At 43.0% G+C, this 20,018-nt stretch overlaps 2 protein-coding genes across 3 annotated transcripts; both read left to right on the plus strand.

Moving 5' to 3' along the window:
* Nucleotides 1-3,256: 3,256 nt before the first annotated feature.
* LOC124702714 (DNA (cytosine-5)-methyltransferase DRM2-like) lies at nucleotides 3,257-10,339 on the plus strand. 2 transcript variants are annotated; one of them, XM_047234868.1, is made up of 9 exons: nucleotides 3,257-3,375; nucleotides 4,737-4,862; nucleotides 4,961-5,081; nucleotides 5,153-5,199; nucleotides 5,294-5,446; nucleotides 7,349-7,448; nucleotides 7,655-7,722; nucleotides 7,816-9,017; nucleotides 9,832-10,339. In XM_047234868.1, the coding sequence occupies exons 1-8, from the start codon at nucleotides 3,370-3,372 to the stop codon at nucleotides 8,989-8,991; spliced, it is 1,797 nt and encodes a 598-aa protein (XP_047090824.1). In that variant the 5' UTR covers nucleotides 3,257-3,369; the 3' UTR covers nucleotides 8,992-9,017; nucleotides 9,832-10,339. The 2 variants fall into 2 exon arrangements, with proteins under 2 accessions (XP_047090824.1, XP_047090826.1); XM_047234870.1 differs by having other exon boundaries at nucleotides 4,737-4,853.
* Nucleotides 10,340-11,276: 937 nt separating this feature from the next.
* Nucleotides 11,277-15,460, plus strand: LOC124695831. Its single transcript, XM_047228644.1, has 10 exons — nucleotides 11,277-11,388; nucleotides 11,461-11,665; nucleotides 11,763-11,923; nucleotides 12,041-12,186; nucleotides 12,535-12,597; nucleotides 12,696-12,788; nucleotides 13,272-13,433; nucleotides 13,518-13,624; nucleotides 14,316-14,461; nucleotides 14,538-15,460. The coding sequence occupies exons 1-10, from the start codon at nucleotides 11,277-11,279 to the stop codon at nucleotides 14,804-14,806; spliced, it is 1,464 nt and encodes a 487-aa protein (XP_047084600.1). The 3' UTR covers nucleotides 14,807-15,460.
* Nucleotides 15,461-20,018: the final 4,558 nt, after the last annotated feature.

Consider the following 20,018-nt stretch of genomic DNA (forward strand, 5'->3'; position numbering starts at 1 on the left):
CAAGTAAACTAAATTTTTTGTGTTTTTGATATAGCAAACAAGACAGTAAATAAAGTAAAGCTAGCAACTAATTTTTTTGTGTTTTGATATAATGCAGCAAACAAAGTAGTAAATAAAATAAAGCAAGACAAAAACAAAGTAAAGAGATTGAGAAGTGGAGACTCCCCTTGCAGCGTGTCTTGATCTCCCCGGCAACGGCGCCAGAAATTTGCTTGATGCGTGTAGTTGACACGTCCGTTGGGAACCCCAAGAGGAAGGTGTGATGCGCACAGCGGCAAGTTTCCCTCAATTAGAAACCAAGGTTTAATCGAACCAGTAGGAGTCAAGAAGCACGTTGAAGGTTGATGACGGCGGGATGTAGTGCGGCGCAACACCAGAGATTCCGGCGCCAACGTGGAACCTGCACAACACAACCAAAGTACTTTGCCCCAACGAAACGAGTGAGGTTGTCAATCTCACCGGCTTGTCGTAACAAAGGATTAACCGTATTGTGTGGAAGATGATTGTTTGCAGAGAAAACAGTAAAAACAAGTATTGCAGACAGATTTGTATTTCGAGTATTAAAAGAATGGACCGGGGTCCACAGTTCACTAGAGGTGTCTCTCCCATAAGATAAAAGCATGTTGGGTGAACAAATTACAGTCGGGCAATTGACAAATAGAGAGGGCATAACAATGCACATACATGACATGATAAGTATAGTGAGATTTAATTGGGCATTACGACAAAGTACATAGACCGCCATCCAACCGCATCTATGCCTAAAAAGTCCACCTTCGAGTTATCGTCCGAACCCCTCCGGTATTAAGTTGCAAAGCAACGAGACAATTGCATTAAGTATGGTGCGTAATGTAATCAACAACTACATCCTCGGACATAGCGCAATGTTTTATCCCTAGTGGCAACAGCACAACACAACCTTAGAACTTTACTGTCATCTGTCCCGGTGTCAATGCAGGCATGAACCCACTATCGAGCATAAATACTCCCTCTTGGAGTTAAAAGTAAAAACTTGGCCAGAGCCTCTACTAGAAACGGAGAGCATGCAAGATCATAAACAACACATGTGTAATAACTTGATAATTAACATGACATGGTATTCTCTATCCATCGGATCCCGACAAACACAACATATAGAATTACGGATAGATGATCTTGATCATGTTAGGCAGCTCACAAGATCCAACAATGAAGCACAATGAGGAGAAGACAACCATCTAGCTACTGCTATGGACCCATAGTCCGAGGGGTGAACTACTCACTCATCACTCCGGAGGCGACCATGGCGGTGTAGAGTCCTCCGGGAGATGAATCCCCTCTCCGGCAGGGTGCCGGAGGAGATCTCCGAGAATCCCCCGAGATGGGATCGGCGGCGGCGGCGTCTCGGTAAGGTTTTCCGTATCGTGGTTTTTCGCATCGGGGGTTTCGCGACGGAGGCTTTAAGTAGGCGGAAGGGCGAGTCGGGGGCCGGACGAGGGGCCACACCATAGGGCGGCGCGGCCCCCCGGGCCGCGCCGCTTTGTGGTGTCGCCACCTCGTGGCCCCACTTCGTGTGTTCTTCGGTCTTCCGGAAGCTCCGTGGAAAAATAGGCCCCCGGGTCTTCGTTTCGTCCAATTCCGAGAATATTTCGTTACTAGGATTTCTGAAACCAAAAACAGCGAGAAAACGAGAACCGGCACTTCGGCATCTTGTTAATAGGTTAGTTCCAGAAAATGCACGAATATGACATAAAGTGTGCATAAAACATGTAGGTATCATCAATAATATGGCATAGAACATAAGAAATTATCGATACGTCGGAGACGTATCAATTTGCAACCCATCATGCCTTGACAAGTTGTCGACCAGGATGCTCGCATCATGAGCTGAACCCTCCCACCCAGCAAGCACGTAGGTGAACCTCATATCAAAATCCACAGTTGCTAGCACGTTCTGGATGGTGTAGTGTTTCCTCCTGCGGAATGTTGCACACATTGATCTCGGTACCTTTGCAGTGACATTAGTACCATCAATAGCCCCAATGCAATCATGTAAAAAAATTAGCATACAGTCGTGTTTCTGACAGTACCACACATCTGATAGGTAGAAGGAACATGATTTTGTACTCACCCTGAAATAGAGGAACCACCTGTAGCTGTTCTTGATCTTGGGTGGTGTGTTCGTTGATGCTAACTTGATCATTTCACCTCTGAGCTCCCCAATTGCGTACAACACCTGCTGGAAGTACCGAGAAATAGTCTCCGTGGACCGCCTGAATGTGCTATGGATGACACTGAACCTCTGGTTATGACCCACGATATGAAGAAACATTGCGACTTGTTCTTCGACGGAGGTGTGAATGCTATCAATCAGCGGTCCTCTAGTCCTGAACGTTTTCACAAGTGCATAGAAAGGGGCTCTTCTCATCCGTAGCATCTGGATAGTCTCTACGTCGTTGCAGTTGTAGATGTGGTTTAGGTTGGCAATCCTCTCCTGATCTCGTTGTACCATAGGACCATAACTCACACGAGGAAAAGCAGCATGCCTAACTTCTCTCTTGGTATCAGGATCCAGACTTGTATGTAAGAGTGATGCAGCGTGATGCACAAGCTAGAGCTGGTCGGTCTACTGAAACAAGATCTATGCATTACGGACGGTCTTATCGAATCCAACTTGTTCTACCAACATAATCTAACACTACAGTAAAGCAGATGAGTTTTTCCTTGCCTCCGTCATGGCGGACAACGGATACGGCTGAAAGGCGCAGCAGATGTGCGCAGGCTCCACCGCGGCTGAAAGGCGCAGCAGATGTGCGCAGGCTCCACCGCGGCTGAAAAAGAGGACCCTGATCCGGCGCCGGAGACCGAAGGGAAATGCGCGTTACCAGATCTGGTTCGCCACCGCCGATGCGAAAATTGGAGGAAAGAAAAATTTGGGAGGGGCTAATGGAGAGAGTAAATGAAGAAGGAGGTTACCTCTACCTTTACTGCGCAAGCCGCTGGGACTTCTCCGCTGTGCCGAGGCGAAGCGCCCGCATGAGCGAAACCAAACAGCCCGAAAATGCTAGGTTGAGCGCCCAGGCCACCAAACAGGTCCTGGAGTATCCCGTCCCGCAGCTTAAGAAAAAAGAGCAGCACGGCTGGCAATCATTTCCCCTCGCTTGATCTTAAACCCAAACGCAGCAGCCCCGCACCAGGCGCAGCACCCTCTTCTGCAGCGCAGTGCCGCAGTCCCGTGTAGACCAGCGAGCGGGTGAGTAGCACGCCGTCGCCGTCGCCCTCGCGCTCTCCCCTGCCTCTTCTCCCGCTGCCCCTCGAGCTGCCCTCCCCCTCGTCCTCATCCTCACGGCAGGGAGATAGATTGAGGGGGTGTGTGCCTTCTGACCAACAATGGTGGTAGGCTCTCTATCTTTGCCTCTCTGCTGTCGATTTTAGCGCTTCTCAGATTTAAGCGATTTTGATACAAGGTAGAATGGTGGTAGGACCGTAGGAATATTTCGCGTGCGAGGATTGCATCCCAGATTATTTCTTTTGCGATTCCTCTGCACAACAATGAAAGTTTCCTCTTTTTTTCCTGCGAAAAAGTTCCCATTTACTCGAAACTGTACGAACTGATCCCCCCCGCTCATACGATCTCTCCATTCCGATGAGAGGGAAGTCCTCGTGTCTATCAATTGCTTTTTTTTTTGCGGGGCGTGTCTATCAATTGCTGACTTATCACTTTATCAGTCTGTGCGCCACTCGGTTTTGTTTATAGGGTTTTTGTGGTTTCTGTGATTGAAAAGATCCATCTTTTTCCCCTTGGTGGATGCGTTCCATATCCTAGAATTGGACCCGCCTGTGTTAATTTTGCCTTATAGCATCCATAGACTTCGTGTTTCCTTGGATGGTTAGCTCGGATGCCGCAGTACTTTGTCAAAATACTGACCTGTATAGGTGAAATTGCAGCACTAGCTGAACACCTTATACATAGGACACTCTCATTTGTATATATTTATTGATGGTCCATTCAACCTAATATATGTTCTAATTCTTTTGTGCATCCTGGACCCTAGAGTAGTTGAATGAGGCCATGATAATTTTCGTTTCGGGATTTCAACTGTGCTATGCTGTTTTGATTCATATGTTGTTCATGTTGACACATTGATACTGCGGAGTAAGGATTTTTGTTTTTGTTTTAGTTTATGTTACAGTAACCCACCCACCTATTTGGTGAAGAAATTCTTGCTTCTCTGGCACTTGAGCTCATGCTACAAGCATCACGGCCATACTGCAGTACTGCATGTTTGGTTAATCTTATTCCAGGTGACAATGGGAAAACCTGGTAAATCTGACCACCTTTTAGATTTACCAACCTGATCACTTTCCTCCCAAATCATTTTGTAGCTATGTTATGCATAATCTGTTACTTATGCATCCTCATAATCCCCGTAAATAGGAATTTGAACTGTTTCTAATTGTATCAGTAACTGTTTATCGGGCATTAGCTTGATGTATTGTTGTGGCATGGGTGGAGGGGAGTTTGTGCAATATAAAAAAGTTGGTGTTTTCTTCTTCCTTTTTGATGTATTCTAATAACTATGTAATTGAATCTTGCTGTGCTAATTTCGTGCTAGAGATTTTAATTGAGATATCTTGTGGTTGTTGTGGTCTTATAACGCAATAAAATTCTTACCTTGTGTTATTTTCTTCTTTATAATTGCTTTTCTGGTGGTTTGCTTTCAATATTGACCGACGTGTGCTAACTCATGTCACAGGACTGGGTTAGCGATAGCGATGACAGTGATAAGTTTGAGTGGGGAAGTGATAGCGAGGCTGAGTCCTCATGGGCTCCGAAATTGAGGAAATTGGATGCTCCTGGCCCGTCCATGCAGGTACGTCAGGTAGTAACAGATATAAAAAATGTGTATTTCATCACAGGAGCCACGACTTATCATTATTATGATCATGGTGTGATATTTGTTCGTGCAATTGTCTAAAGGATTCTAATGGGTGGGTCAATGGGCAAGCAACATCTACTTCTTTAGTCGAGGTATATGTGGGAATGGGTTTCCCAAAAGAGATGGTCATGAAGTGTATTAAGCAGATTGGTAATACTAAAGGTAATTAGTTTCATTTCATTTGTCTTGTTTGTGTTTGCACATTTTGCTCCAATCGAGGATTTTGCTTTCAGGGCATAGTAATGAAAATGCATTGCTCGAGCTGCTTCTCTCATATAAGGTATTCTCCGTGCTCTACTACTGAGTTTATTATATGATGCCCTTGTTTTGTGGTGGAAATGATTGTGTATTCCAATTGGTCATGTGAAATGCAGGTACTAGGTGAAGACGCTGCAGTGGGTAATTGCTCTGCCTCTGGCTGCACCCCGCCGAGTGTTGAAGATGATGATGATTTTGACTTTGAAAACTGGGATGTCGATGACGATGCTGGTGCTAGAGAGCACAACTCTGATAGTTCTGGTGATGAGGTAGATGATACATTATCTTTAGTTCGTAAGCTGAGAATTTTGTTACCATATATGTATGCACACATGTGAAATCTTTGCACTGCATTCCCTGATAACTTCTCCTATGGTTCCTTCTTAACGAGTGCCATGCATACTTGAGCACCCAATTTAGTACTGTTTGAGCTTTGTTTATTTTGCTCCCAGCCTTTCATCAGTGTAGAATTGCATTGCGAGGTTTCAGTACTTGATTTGTTTTACTCAGAGTTCTCATCATGTTTAAGTTTATCATGTACGAGTGTAATGTTTTACGAAGTGAGTATACCAATACTCTGGGAGTAATCATGTGATCTGGAAAGTAGTAGAAAATGAGTGTATTATTGTCCTGCTTGTCTGTATTTTTCATAAATCAGAGAATTCAGATCTATTAGACACGCTTGTTTTCTCTTCAGTTACTATGCATTTGAATATTTACAAGACTCAGGACTTGTGGTGTTATGACGCTACGAGAAAATCATATTACAGGTGCTTTAGCCAATAGAAGGGGCTACACATACTGCAGGCACTTTAATGTGTAGAAATATGCTCTTTGATTTTTTGTGTACTCCAAGATATAATGTACAATCTGACTGAACTCAGAAGAGTTTAGAAGAATAGAAGCTGAACTTAAAGCGCTGAATACTAAAGAAACAAGCAAGAATGTAGCTGGACCTAAATAATTATATCATGCACTGAAGTAAAGGTTGTGCTGCGACCCGTCTGATCACATTTCCGCAAAATCAAAGGAGGGTCAAGAAATAGGATGCAAGCTAGGACGAATAATGGTCTTTCAGTCTTAAATGACATAGTTCAAGATTCTTATCTTGACTTATAAAAACGCGGGATTCAAGGCTTAAATGACATTATCTAAAAAAAAGGTTCCAGATCTTTTTGACTTTCAGTTACAGAAAATGATGATATTACTGAAAAAGGGCAGCACATACCACACTAGTTGCATCAAACTTCCCTCCAGGACTAGCCTCAAGAAAAATAAATATCTACCTGTTAGAGCCAAGAAAAATGAAGGATTCGATCCATACATGTTCTTATAGAAATGCATACATGGAGTCACTAATTCAGAAATCTCAGAGTGAAACATATGTGATGTCCAATTTTCTTACAAGTGTATTCATAGATCAGACCCACAAGTTATGCAAATAGAATGAGTGAAGAAAATATTGTATGGTTCAATCCTATATTCCTATTCATGTCTAGATATATGTAATGACTGAATTCAACAAGTAGGGAAATACTATGGAGCGTTTGATCTCTATTACACATGCTCAGCAAAAAATATCTTGAATGCTAGCAAGGAAATGAACCTGAAATAGGGTGGCATGGGAATGTTGTCATCAGTCTTATCATGAAGATGCACCTAGTTTCCTCATCATCCATCAGTTCTGAAATCGGGATGAAGAGACGGTATAGCCGTGTTTCATCGCTGCTACGCATCCAGCACAGTGTCGTTTTAATTATGAAACAGCAAATTTGGACATGTAATTTCAGTTTATTCCAGCATGACCAGAAGTACTTATATTACCTTTATGTTGTTTCGAGTGTAAGATGACAAGAATTTGTATTCATGCATATAACAGTTCTTGTATTAATGTCCTTCTCAAATATCACCAGAGAAAAAAACTGACTTCCTAAATGATCTCATTAATTTGATTCTTGAATAGTTTTTCTCTCTCTTTTTCTTGGGTAGTCAGTGCTATTCATCTCTTGATCATTGATTAGCTGTTGTCCCCTTTCTTTTCTCTGTTCATGTAGATGTCGCTGATCACTATGCAGTTGTATTTTTCATCAGCAGTCAGTTAGTTGGCATTAAAAAATCTGTTAGATGTAGCAAGTGTTTTCTAATCTCGGGTTTTGTTGTGCTTTGTGCAGGATTTTCTACAAGAGATGTCAGAGAAGGACATGAAGTTGAAAACATTACTGGGCATGGGATTTCCTGAAGATGAAGCCAATGTGGCTATTACAAGATGTGGTATGACTTGTGTGGAAATTTCTGGATTTAATTCACTATTCACTGTTAGGTACACGTACATGTATATACACAAACATGTGGGCCTATGGACCACTTACACACACACACAGCACATACATGGTATGCCACTTTTTTCGAAATAGATGTGATCACACTTTCTTCGAAAGGGACCTTTATGTTGTATATTTTTGCGTACATTTTTCTAGGTGTGGATGCTGCTCTCTCTTTATTAATTGATTCTATCTCGGCATCACAGTACGCAGGAGGTCATGAGGTAGTTTTTTTGATCCGATTACATTTGAATAAGAAAACTGCTTCGCTCTTTTAATTTGATGTAAGGACACTGTAATCTTTGTATGTTTGGCAGGTTATGAATGGATGCTTCTATTCTGCTGGAGAGAGAAGGAAAGAAAAATTGATGGAACAGACCAAGAATAAGATGAAGCGGTATAGAGGTGGAGCACAAGGCAATCGAGCCCCCTTGGATGGTAGCGATGATGAAGAAATGCCTATTCCAAAGCCTATGGTTGGATTTAACCTTCCTGGTTATATGCGATCAGTGGTCAGAATGATTCCTGAACAAGCTAGGGGACCACCTTTTTTCTACTATGAAAATGTGGCCCTAGCTCCAAAAGGTGCATGGCCAGAAATTTCAAGATTTCTGCATGACAGTCAACCAGAATTTGTGGACTCTAAGCACTTGTGTGCAGCTGCCAGGAAAAGAGGATACATCCATAATTTGCCAATTGATAACAGATCACCTCTCCGTCCCCTCCCTCCAAAGACCATATTTGAGGCCTTCCCTCATTATAAGAAGTGGTGGCCTTCCTGGGATCCAAGGAGGCAGCTCAACTGCCTGCAGACTTGTGTGGGAAGTGCAAAGCTGTCAGGCCGGATTCAATGTGCTCTTGCAAGCTCAGACAATCCACCGGCTAGAAGTATTCAGAAATATGTCATGAAAGAGTGCAGAAAATGGAATCTTGTCTGGGTTGGAAAGAACAAGGCTGCTCCGTTGGAGCCTCAGGAGTATGAAGATCTACTTGGTTACCCGAGAGACCATACTAGGGTACTTGGCAGGGCAGAGAGATACAAAGCTCTCGGCAACGCATTCCAAGTTGATTTAGTCGCTTACCACTTGTCAGTGCTCAGAAACATGTTTCCCAATGGTGTTAATGTGTTGTCCTTGTTCAGCGGTATTGGAGGAGCAGAGGTAGCTCTGCACAGGCTTGGGATCCACATGAGAACTGTCGTTTCTGTTGAGATAAGCGAAGATAGTAGGAGGGTTTTGAGGGGTTGGTGGGATCAGACTCAGACAGGCACATTGATTGAGATTGCTGATGTGAAATCTCTCAGTAATGATAGAATTGCATCATTTGTTAGTACATTTGGTGGCTTCGACTTGGTGATTGGGGGCAGCCCTTGTAACAATCTTGCCGGGAGCAACCGACACCACCGCGATGGCTTGAAGGGCGATAAATCCATCTTGTTCTATCACTACTCCAGGATCTTGCGTGCCGTCAAGTCGTCTATGGCAAGATTGTAGCATAATCATTGTTTACGCAACCTCAGGTATGAATAAACAGGTTTCTTTTGCTTCTGCCATCACTTTGCCGTTATGGCTATGAAAATTTGCATTGACTGCACCCATCTATTATATTGCTCCTCTCGACAACTTGTAATTTACAAAAACTTCCCCCCCAGGTAGTTTGTTCTTGGTCTGAAAGAACCACTCCCGATGTTATATTTCAAATACTGGAGATGTCTTGATCAAATGAACAGTCTATACATCACGTTCTGGTTTTCCATTTTCCACTACACTTGCATCAATAGGAATTTCGGAGTCAGTAAATTCTGTTTTGAATGGATTTGGACCAAGGACGGAAGCAACAATTAGAGATTCTTCCGTCCTTGTTTACCTGCTTCCCTCTTGTGTGACAAAAAGTTCTAAGCTCTGAAAACCTGCTTCCTTCTTGTGTAACAATAAGCTGTATGCTCTGAAAACCTGCTTCCCTCTTGTGTAACAAAAAGTTGTATGCTCTGAAAACCTGCTCCCCTCTTGCGTAACAATAAGTTGTTGCTAGTAATTTAAAAAGCAAGCAGGATCCTTCCATTTATTTTGAGATCAGACAGGAGATAGCTCAGAGTTGGAAGATGAGATGATTTGCGTTTGTTTCCCTTTGTTTGAGATGATTCTAGGTGTTGTAGACATCCTGTCGTGTATCTGGATCAGTAATATATATTACTTTTGGTTGGTTATGCTGCTGGTTGTGTTTCTGGCTATTACTCTGCAAAGATGTGGTGTGCCATATCCTTTACAGCTCTGCAAAGATATGGTTCTGGCAATGGCCGTTCGTGTGGCTCACAATTGCTGTTCTTTTTACAGGTGCAGCTGAAAAGTCAGGATGAAGATCAATGTTCCCTGGTTGGATGCTTTGAGGTTGCAGTCTCTTGAGCTATATGAAAAACCATGTCCTCTTTTTGATCCTGTTTCCCTGAATGTTAATTCTGCTGATGGTGCTTCCTGGATGAATGCTCTCCTCTTCATTTGCAGTCTGGGATGCATGATGACCAGGTCTTTTTAGTCGTGTCGACGGTGACAAAAACTTGAGAGATAACAGCTGTTACAATCTGTGTCCAGCTCAGTTACCGTTACGGTTATCAACTTGTTTAGACCCTGTAGGCAACCAGCTGGTGTAGATCGTCAGCCTGAACCTTAATCTGGACTGCATGTCATTCCTGTGTTATTGTGCTCTGTGGGCATAGATAGTACCTGTAGCCAGGGTTTTATTGTTTTGCTTGTCACTGCTATGCTTATCTTCTGTTCCTGTCCAAATCGGGCGGTCTCACTTACCCAGAGATGAACGATCGATGGTGAGGTCCTTGTTCCTGAATTTGACCTCTTTTGCAGTGCTCTTTAGCAAACACTTGAACTGGACATGGATCATTTTCGTAAAAGTAATCTTGCAGTTGTAGTTGTAGGCGGTTCAATCCTATTTGTCCAGACTTATATTCTTAAACGCAATGTACAGCATTGAGTGAAAACTGAAAAGTAATGAAAAACTAGCCAATTAAACCTGACCATTGGTAATTGATTTGATGGTCAGATCGATTCTATTTTGCTTAAGTGACTGCACCTGATCCCTCAGATGGCCCAAACCCACTTGTTTCTCGTGTTCTCCACTCCACTTCCAGCAGCATGGAGCTTCCGTGTATCCATGGACGATGGCATATATATATCCTTTCACTTTGACTCGTTTTTTCAGATGATCTAGTAGGCTGAAAGAAAAACAAAGAAGTTAGTTTCTCCTTCTTTCCATTCGTGGGTTCTCGTGAATTTTTTGCTGTGCCATGAAATAGTGAGATATAAGGCTTGGAAATGCCAAAATAGAGTAAAAAGAGTACAATATCTTTTTTTTAAAATGATGCTCAAACATTGTACTCCCTCCATTAAAAAATAAGTGTCTTAATTTTTTGTAGGTATAGATGTATCGTATAAATACATCTATATATAGACAAAACTACTTATTTTTGGACGGAGATAATACACCTTTAAGAATTTGGGGTCAGTTTGGTAGTGTGACCGTGTGCCACAACAAATTTTGCTGAAAAAAAAAGAAGTTGGTGTGTCCTTCTTTCCGGATGCCCGAGATGGCGAGTCCCTGATCAATAACTTAGCGACCAAGCTAGACTTTTAATCTAAAAAAAACTCCGTAAATACAAACTAGTCTAGCCGACTCTCAGACAGACAGCGTTGTTTCAAAGCTACGCTCTTTCCCTCCCTTATTAATTTCTCCCGCCGACGAAATCCCCAAATTCACCACCGCCGCCATGCCGCCGCCGCTGCTGCATCGTATCCTCCTCAGTTTCCTCTTCGTCGCCGTCTTCCTCGCCAGCGCCACCAGCACCCTTTCCATCTCCTCCGCGCCCGTCGACCTCACAGGTAACTATGCTTCGCATCCCCCTCCCAAACAAATCTCCCTAAACCCTAACCCTAACCCCCCTCATCTTGCAGTCGCTTCGCACCCGCCGGCCTACGTCCACCTCCCGCCGGCGGCGCCCGTCGATGGTGAAGGGGGCGGCACGGGTGGCCCCTTCTGCACGCGCGTCCACCTCCGTGGCCATGCCTCCCGCCTCCGTGACCCGTCCCGCTTCTTCCACGCCCTGCGGGTCCGCGCCAACGCCTCCCGCCCCAGCGCCCTCGAGCTCTGCTTCCACCGGTAAGCCAAAAATACGAAACAAAACCCTACTTCTCTTTCGTGCTCTTGCTTCTCGCCCTGATTAATTTGTCTGGGGATGTGCGCGTGCTGTTTGTAGGAATGCCACAGTCGCTCCGTGCAAGTGCGCTGCGTCGCAGTGGCACAAGGTGCCCAAGAGCGGGCTATGGGCGCAGTCCATCTCGCCGTACGACCACCGGATCCTCGATTTCCGGATGCCCGGCGACCCTTCGAGATCCGTTGTGGTGTCCACGGAGGAAGGTGCGCCTTTCTTTTGGTTCTTGCTCTGCTGCGCCTTTTATTTGTTTTACACTTAGATGACATCTGTTGGCCTAGTTGTTGGATTGAGAATTCGGGCTTCTGTATATGTCTTTGCAGAGTTCTTGCTCCATAGGGTGGTGTTCCTCGTGCTAGGGATGGTGCTCATGACGGTGGCCCACACGCTTAGTCAGTCTGTAGTGTTCTACTATGGTGGAGCCATGACCATCGGCATTTTTCTTGTGGTACTGATTATACTCTTTCAGGTGAGCTATTCTTCTATGCTTTGTTCTCTATATATAGAGTGTAAGTTAATTAATGTAATAGTTGACACTGGTGGAGGAGTCCGTTTTCTTAATGGTTCAGTGAAGTTATCTTCTCTACTTCATGTTGCTCGCTGTGATAATTTGAGTAGTATATGTGAAACTATTGATTATAAGCATCAGAATGCGGTAACAACATGTGTTCTCCATCCTTAAGTATGGTGGATATTATCCCCCTTCGTTGCACTTATATTATCTCTGGTACTTGGTTAGCTAGTCCGTAGTCACTTCCTGAGCTGTTATTCGTTCTATTTCTTACTGTCTGACTATTTTCCGTATATCTATTTTCAGGGGATGAAACTTTTACCCACTGGTAGAAAGAGTTCACTTGCTATTTTTGCATATTCTTCAGTTGTGAGTATTCATTTGACTATTGAGAATGCTTTCTTCTCTCATTTTCATGTCACACTCTTGTGTGGACCATAAATTCATGATTAATTCTCAAAAAACAGGTTGGCGTGACAACATATTTTCTGCACTATTTGTCGGGACTGCTGCGTTCAATGCTGGTGGAAATTGGAATTGCCGAAGACATGCATAATCCTGTATGTAAGTTCTCCATTTAGGAATCATTTATGGTTCATTGTGCTTGTTTAATTCCCACCTACATTTACATCTGCCGAGGCACAACATTTTAAATTGTCCCATGGCTTTTCATTCTTGGGGCTTACATTTTCTTTGTTTTGTCTTGATATATTACTGTGGCATATAAAATGGAATGCTGAGTATCTAGTCCAAATATGCTACAGATGCTTGTCTTTTTTCGTTCCTGCTGTCTATTGCCTGGTTCTACTAAATGGCCCTACAAAGTGTCTTATCATGTTCTTACATTATTATTATTCCTTTCTCTGCATTAGGTTGTAGCTTCTGTCCCAAAACATAGGACTTGCATAACCCACCAAAACGTCTTACATTTTGGGACAGAGGAAGTACCATATAAGGATCATCAATGTTTCAACAGATTTTCTATTCAAGCTTCATTTATCTCTGCTCTAATGACGTAAAACATGTAAAATATATTATTGCAGCTAGGTATATTTCTTCTCGTATGCGTCATCTTAGCTGGAGCCTGGTTTGGTTACTGGGGTGTCCGTAAACTCGTTCTAACGGAAGAAGGATCTGTTGATGGTGGCGTGGCTTATTTTGTCGAGTGGGCTATCTTGATTATTTCTGCTGTCATGATTCTCCAGGTACCTTTTGTAACAGATGGTTGTTGACTATTCTACTAGTTATCTCTTAACTGACTGGTAGTTTCGCTTCTTCCATTCCTGTAGAGTTCGCTGGACTATCTCCTTGCATTTGCAGCATTAGTCTTCTGCATAATCATCAAGACAGTTTCAAGGATTGAGGGAATGTCAGGATTTATACGCCATTTATTAAGGTATGAATTGTGATACCGTGTACCGTGTTATCAATTCATGACCCTTGTACTGTCTAGTTGAATGCCAACATGCTAATTATAGCTTTCCATGGTATTAAATGTATGTTAATTGTTAAGCATGCGTGAGGCATACGTTGGGATATTCCTGCTCCTCAATAGTGTTAAATGCTAGTATCTGTTGGTATGCAATTTACATTTTCTGTTATAGGAGTACACAGTTGAAATATATTGCACACCTGTCATCATGGTATTAGTCTTTTGGGTGAAGTGGTTGATCTACACAACTCAATCTGGTCAGCCCTAGTATTTTTTGGTGGTAATTTCAATTGCCAACCCGCAGGTTTGCCATGCTATGAAATTCCTTATTGACCTGTTAGGAGCATCTTTTTGTGCAGTTTTTTTTTGTTCGAACACGATATAGAAGAAACATTAGAAGAACAAACTATACCATTTAGATAAAACTATGTTCACAAAAAGAAATGTTGAAGACTAAAGAAATGAACTGTAAAAATTGGATGCAAAACGAAATTTTGATGACATGGCAGAGATCTAGGTTGAGAAATGGACCTTTTTTCTTTTGTTTAACATTGTTGCCAGTTGTCACAGAAAACTATTTTCATCTCCTGAAAAGGCACAACTAACTTAAATGGGCATATCTTCCCAAAAGGACTGAATGAGTATCTTTTGGCAGTGGACTTTCCAAGGGAATCACACGTCCCTTCCGCTATGAAGATTTGAGTGAAGGGTATTCCAACACGAACGGGACTCACCAAGATGGATTTAGCAAGCTTCATCAATACCTGAAACGAACACCAAGACAGAATTCACCTCTTTCAGGTTTGCCATCTTTTTGCTGTATGATGTCTGAGTTCACTATTGTTCCCGTTTGCGACTTCTTATTTTACTTTTCCAGGCTCAGGGGAGAGAACATTGTCACAAGGTGTTGCTAGGGACAGCTACTATTCTACCTACCACACTACCCCTGAGAGAAGAAAGTTCTCGAAAGAGGAATATGAAGCATTCACCAGAGAAGAGACAAAAAAGGGCATGACAGAGTTGTTGTCCTCGCCGGCTTTCAACAGGTGGGCACTAGCCAATGCAGACAGGATATCAGTGACTCCACCAGGAACTGGAATCAATAAGAGCAGCCAGCAGCGGCAGCGTTTTCTTGGATTGTTTTAATATCTGTATGATATCTCCCTTCGTTGGGGTGATCTGGTTTCATTTGCCAATCAATGAATTGATCAGCCTATCAGTGCTCCTGATATCTTTAGTGCTTGCAGCAACTGGTGTGTTCAGTAATTCTATGAATGACAGCATAGCAGGTGAATGATGCCACGTTTCTTACTGGCAGTAAGTATGCTGGCTTCTAGTCTTATTAGGTTAGCCAGATCTTAGTTCAGAACATCAGCATGTTTTGTTATTTCTGTGTGTTGGTGAATCTCAAGTTCTTTTGAAATGGATCACTGCATCTGGATGTCATCCCACAGAATGGGGAACAGATTGAAGACACTAGTATCAGCCACAGAAAGCAGAGACATCTGAAGGTGCAATATGATTCAAGGTGTCATTCAATCTGCAAGTGTAGTTAAATTATGGCTCTGTAGTTAAATGTCGAAAAGGCAACTACTGTAGTATTTTCTTCTCCTTTTCTTGGAAAGAGAAACTAATTCCACTGCTGCATGTAGATTAACCAGCAGTTCCTGACTTTTGGTTGCTTATTAATTGTGTGAAGAATGAAGTTTATGTTAGTACGTATCCACAATGGTTGTATGAACGATGCTTCTAGAATGGGATACACTGGAAAACAGTGTTACTCCGTATATGTTTTCGCAACTGCTATTAGTTTGTACTACACTGAAGTGTATGCGATCCATTCATACAATGCATGTGTCACGATTTTAGAGCATCTTCAGTCGCGTACCAAAGCGGCCTTCAAAACTTTTTTGGGCGTGCCGGCTATTTTACCTCTCTAGTTGCGTGTCCCAAAGGGCCTTTTGGACCTTTTTTGGTGCGATCTAATACGGTGTCCGGCGTCTTGAGATCTTGCGGATGCGCCGGATAGGGCGAAAAGCGGGCGGGAAGGTGGTGAGCTTGATGCGTCATTGAGACATGAACGCCGCAACCGTCGCCTAGCTCTCGACGAAAGTAAATGGCTCGTAGCGACGGTGCAGTTTTCACAGAGGCACAGCGACACGTCTCGTCGCGCCTAGCTCTCCGTGGCGGTGTTAATGCGTGCCACCGCTTCCTCGCCTCCATCCGGCGTATAAAAATGGGTGCTCGTGCATCGCCCCTCGCACAAACGCTAGTGTCGCAATCCCCAACCCTAGCCACCACCATCTCAGGAGTCGAGGTCGCGGACCGTGGCCGCCTCGGCCGCGGTCGCGCTGGAGCAGCAACGCCTACACAGTTGCCGTCGCATGCGCCGTCGTCGTCTTCCGAGGAGTGGAAGTTCGAGTTGATCATCGTCCTCAATGGCGATCCACTCGTCATCCAGAGGCTGCCGGACAAGTTCGGCTAGTTCGTCGTTGGCAACGAGTCGTCCACGCTGTAGCTGCGGGAGGCTCGCTGTGGCTTTTGCCGGTGGCCGGTGGATGTGCTCTTCGACGGACGCGGTAAGATGTACCTCCATACAGGCCGAGAGAAGTTTGCGTGCTTCCACGACCTCCAAGCCGGTTGCGTGCTCACCTTATGCTATGAAGGCGACGATGAGATGAGCGTGAAGGTGTTTGACAACACGTCCTGCCACCGACACTACCACACCGACGACGAAGAGGACGATGATTGAACATGGCGAGTGTTTTTTCTTTGCAGCGAAGATGGCCGCTGACCAATTGAAGCCACTAGTGTAGGTTTCTATATGTTCTTCCTGCGCATCCAATAATAACATGGCACTCCCGAAAGTGTTATTTCTTCGCAGCGAAGAAGGCGAAACCGACGTACCTACAATACTTAGGTTTTCTAATTTTGCAATATTTTAACCATGTTCCAAACTATGTATTAGTTTGTGTAATGTTCCTCCTCTCTATTTAAATAAAAATGAAATAAAAACAAAAATATATTCAATCGACGCTATTTGGGGGCCGCTTTGAGAGGCCCGACTCTCTTAGTACCCAAGCACGGCACCCCAAGCACGGCACGAAGCGGAGGCGGCCCCCAAATGTTCAATCGACGCTATTTGGGGGCCGCTTTGAGAGGCCCGACTCTCTTAGTACCCAAAATAGATGCCATGCACGTTCAAATTAACCAACTTCGTAGCCGAATGTTAACAGGTTATGAACGAACCAACTATTGTCCATCCCATTTCTTGGGCAAAGGTGTCCGATTTTTGGATGAGATGAAGCTAATTTGATTTGTTGGTGGAGTTCGTGTTTGACGATCTTAGCTAACCACTCAAAAATATAATTTGTATAGCGGACCATCTTGAACAGAAGATGATGGACAAATTGTGGCCTTTGCCCGTTTTGCAAACAAACACAAGAAATGATGGCACATCTCTTCTCCTATTGTCACTACACCAAGCGCCTTTGGAGCATGGTGGAAGATTGTCTTAGGCTCCAGGTTCGGATTCATGACTGCTCCATTGACCTCTCCATTGATGAGTGGTGGTCCACCATAACTTACAAGGTTACTTCAAATAGGAAGGCAATGACATCGCTAACCATGCCCATTAGTTGGACAATTTGGAAAGAAAGGAATTCAAGAATTTTTCAAAACAAGTCCGCTCCGCCGCCTATTCTCCTTGAGATCATAAAGTGCGAGACTAGGCTTTGTGACACCACGGGTGCCAAAAATTTGAGTGTTGTACTGTTGGGAGAGTAATCCTTTTTTACTTTTGTATCACACTTTGTCATGTCATGACACTTCTCCTTATTTAATGAAATGAGGCAATTTTTTTGCCGCCGTTAAAAAATACTGACAACTTGTTCGGATAGTTGTCCCAAGATATTTTCATGATTCTCAAACAATTTAAGAATAAAATTATGATGCTCAACTTGAGATTGTATAAAAGTTTTGAGAGAATCTTCGAGCGATTGGTGATTGCCATTGTTACCTCACTTGTTAAAGTTGTTGGAAACTCCTGCAGAGTTAGAATAACACATTAACTTGAATTTCTTCTTTACCTTTAGTAATACTAATAAGTTCATCTACCTTTGTCGTGAGGTCTTCATTGCTTTCTCCGGTGATGGAGTTCACCTTCTTAGTGGAGGATATTTTCACATGCTGTTGGGAATGATTATCTTGCATACCATTAAGTAGCTTCTTGACTATCTCTATCTTCTTTTCCACGAATATGCCTCCAGCTGCAATATCAAACATACATTTGGACATAGGATTCAGGGTATTGATAAAATAAATGTAAAACTAGCCATTCTTCCATCCCATCGTTGAGAACTTGGGATGGTTTCTCACGGCCTCCTTCATCCTTTCCCATAGAATCGCTAGTGGCTGCGATCTTCGTGTCTAAACCATGTGATGTTAGATCATAGTTGCATAGTTTTTACAGGTGGGAAATACTTGGTCATAATTTTTTACAACATTTATCCCATTGAAGTAATAGTCCCCTTAGGTACTGCTAGCAACCAGAATTTAGCTTTCCCTCTAAGCGAAAAGGCAAATAAACGTAATATTACTGCAACAGGGTTAACATATTTTATTCACGTCATCTCACATATTTCAATAAATGTCTGCAGCGACAGTAGGTTGAGTAATATGTGCACATAGATAATCATTGTTGTGGGTAGAAAATTCTCAAGTTTTTTCGGTGCCATACTTCTATTTTTTGAGTTTTCAAATAGCAACAAGTAAGTAAACTTAAGAAAAAAAATGTAAACTAATATTTTTGGATTTCTGATTAAGAATAATAAGAAAACTACCAACAAGAAAAAAACTAAACAGAAACTAAAATAATTAACAAAATTCTCTAATGATCTCACCGGATATAACAATTTCTTCCCAGCAAAGGCGCCGGAAAAAGGTTGATACCTTCGATCCAGATTATCAGATTATAGTACACTTTTTTTTTCTAAGAGACCACAACTAGGTTTATCGAATCCATATGAAGAATGTTAATGGTGTAATATCACATCAAGCGAGACTTTGTTTAGTTGTTGTTTCACCGAACCAAACCTTTTCTTTTGTCTTCGTTTTATCAATGTATATAAATAGTCCAGGGCCAAGGTTTTCACATGTAGTTGTGCGAAGATGGTCATGCGATTATAAAGACAATAATAATCACATATGTGAAGTATGTGATAATAAGATACACAGTGTAAAGGGCTGATGCGTCTAAAGGACACCACGACTTGTGTACAAAACGTACCATGGATCTTTTATCCTACCGATGCCCAAGCATCGTTGGGCGACATCGATAATTAAGTAAAAGGAAAGTAGCCTTAAGATCAATGACGTCCTTTTTACTGCCTAGATAGGAACTACATATTCGACCCCGTGCCAACTCTCACAACACCGCCTTCGAAATATGCAAAATGCCACCGGAAGTTACCTTTATACTATTATCAACCTTGCGAGACTTAGGTCCCTGACAAGCCCCAAGATTGGAATACAAAGACAACAAGTAGTACAAGGATCCATATAACATAATACACATTATCCCAATGGTAATATAAAGATGCACTTGTTGCTGTGAGGCTAAGCCTCAACTCTCAGCCCGTGAGGACTACTCAAACATGATTGGATCAATAATCATAAATATTGTATCAAAGATCTTGAGTAGATGAATAGTAATAGTCTTACAATATAATGTCACCAATTGCGTTGAAATCAAGATTACAAAGTTGAGACGAGTGGGGGTGATGATGGAGATGATCGTGGTGGCAACAGAGCTTCGGCGTGGATGGAGAGTCTAACTTTGTGGCGACGCAATAGTATTTTTGCAGCTCTCTCATTTGACGAGGCGAAGCCACCGCCACGTGGTACGGTCACCTGGTACAGGCGGGGATGACCGTACCACTGGTTGACTTGGTGAAGTTTCTATCTTCCTTTACTTGCCTCTGATATACTTCCTAAAATGCCCATTTTAACATGTACAAATAAAAATGGGCATTTTAGGAAGTAAATCAGAGGTCATTAATGGATATCCAGCTCGACTACACCGTCCTATTTTTTGTTGTGCCGCTCTCCCTTGACTGGACCTTCCACCTCTCCACCTATCATCCCTCGAGTGTGGAGTTTCCCCTCCCGCCATGCCGCACAGGGCCACCACAATGCTCTTTGCTGGTACGCCCTCAATTGATGGTCATTAATTATTTAGGGCATGGAGATCAATATAATACATTTCCTCTAGGGACTGCAAATTAAATAACTTATGGCTATCCTTTTGTTGCACTAATTTAAGACCGTCGTGCATGGTCTAACTCTCCCTTTATGTTTC

This window comes from Lolium rigidum, chromosome 3 (genome assembly GCF_022539505.1).
Source record: "Lolium rigidum isolate FL_2022 chromosome 3, APGP_CSIRO_Lrig_0.1, whole genome shotgun sequence".
NCBI classification, from domain to species: Eukaryota; Viridiplantae; Streptophyta; class Magnoliopsida; order Poales; family Poaceae; genus Lolium; species Lolium rigidum.

What these genes read in the sequence shown, in the direction of transcription:
- LOC124702714 (XM_047234868.1), top strand. An exon ending in GCAGATTGGTAATACTAAAG is followed by an intron (nt 5,082 to 5,152) that starts GTAATTAGTTTC and finishes TTTTGCTTTCAG; the next exon opens with GGCATAGTAATGAAAATGCA. An exon ending in AGTACGCAGGAGGTCATGAG is followed by an intron (nt 7,723 to 7,815) that starts GTAGTTTTTTTG and finishes TATGTTTGGCAG; the next exon opens with GTTATGAATGGATGCTTCTA.
- LOC124695831 (XM_047228644.1), top strand. Translation starts at nt 11,277, where the DNA reads ATGCCGCCGCCGCTGCTGCATCGTATCCTCCTCAGTTTCCTCTTCGTC. An exon ending in TACTGATTATACTCTTTCAG is followed by an intron (nt 12,187 to 12,534) that starts GTGAGCTATTCT and finishes ATCTATTTTCAG; the next exon opens with GGGATGAAACTTTTACCCAC. An exon ending in TTTATACGCCATTTATTAAG is followed by an intron (nt 13,625 to 14,315) that starts GTATGAATTGTG and finishes ATCTTTTGGCAG; the next exon opens with TGGACTTTCCAAGGGAATCA.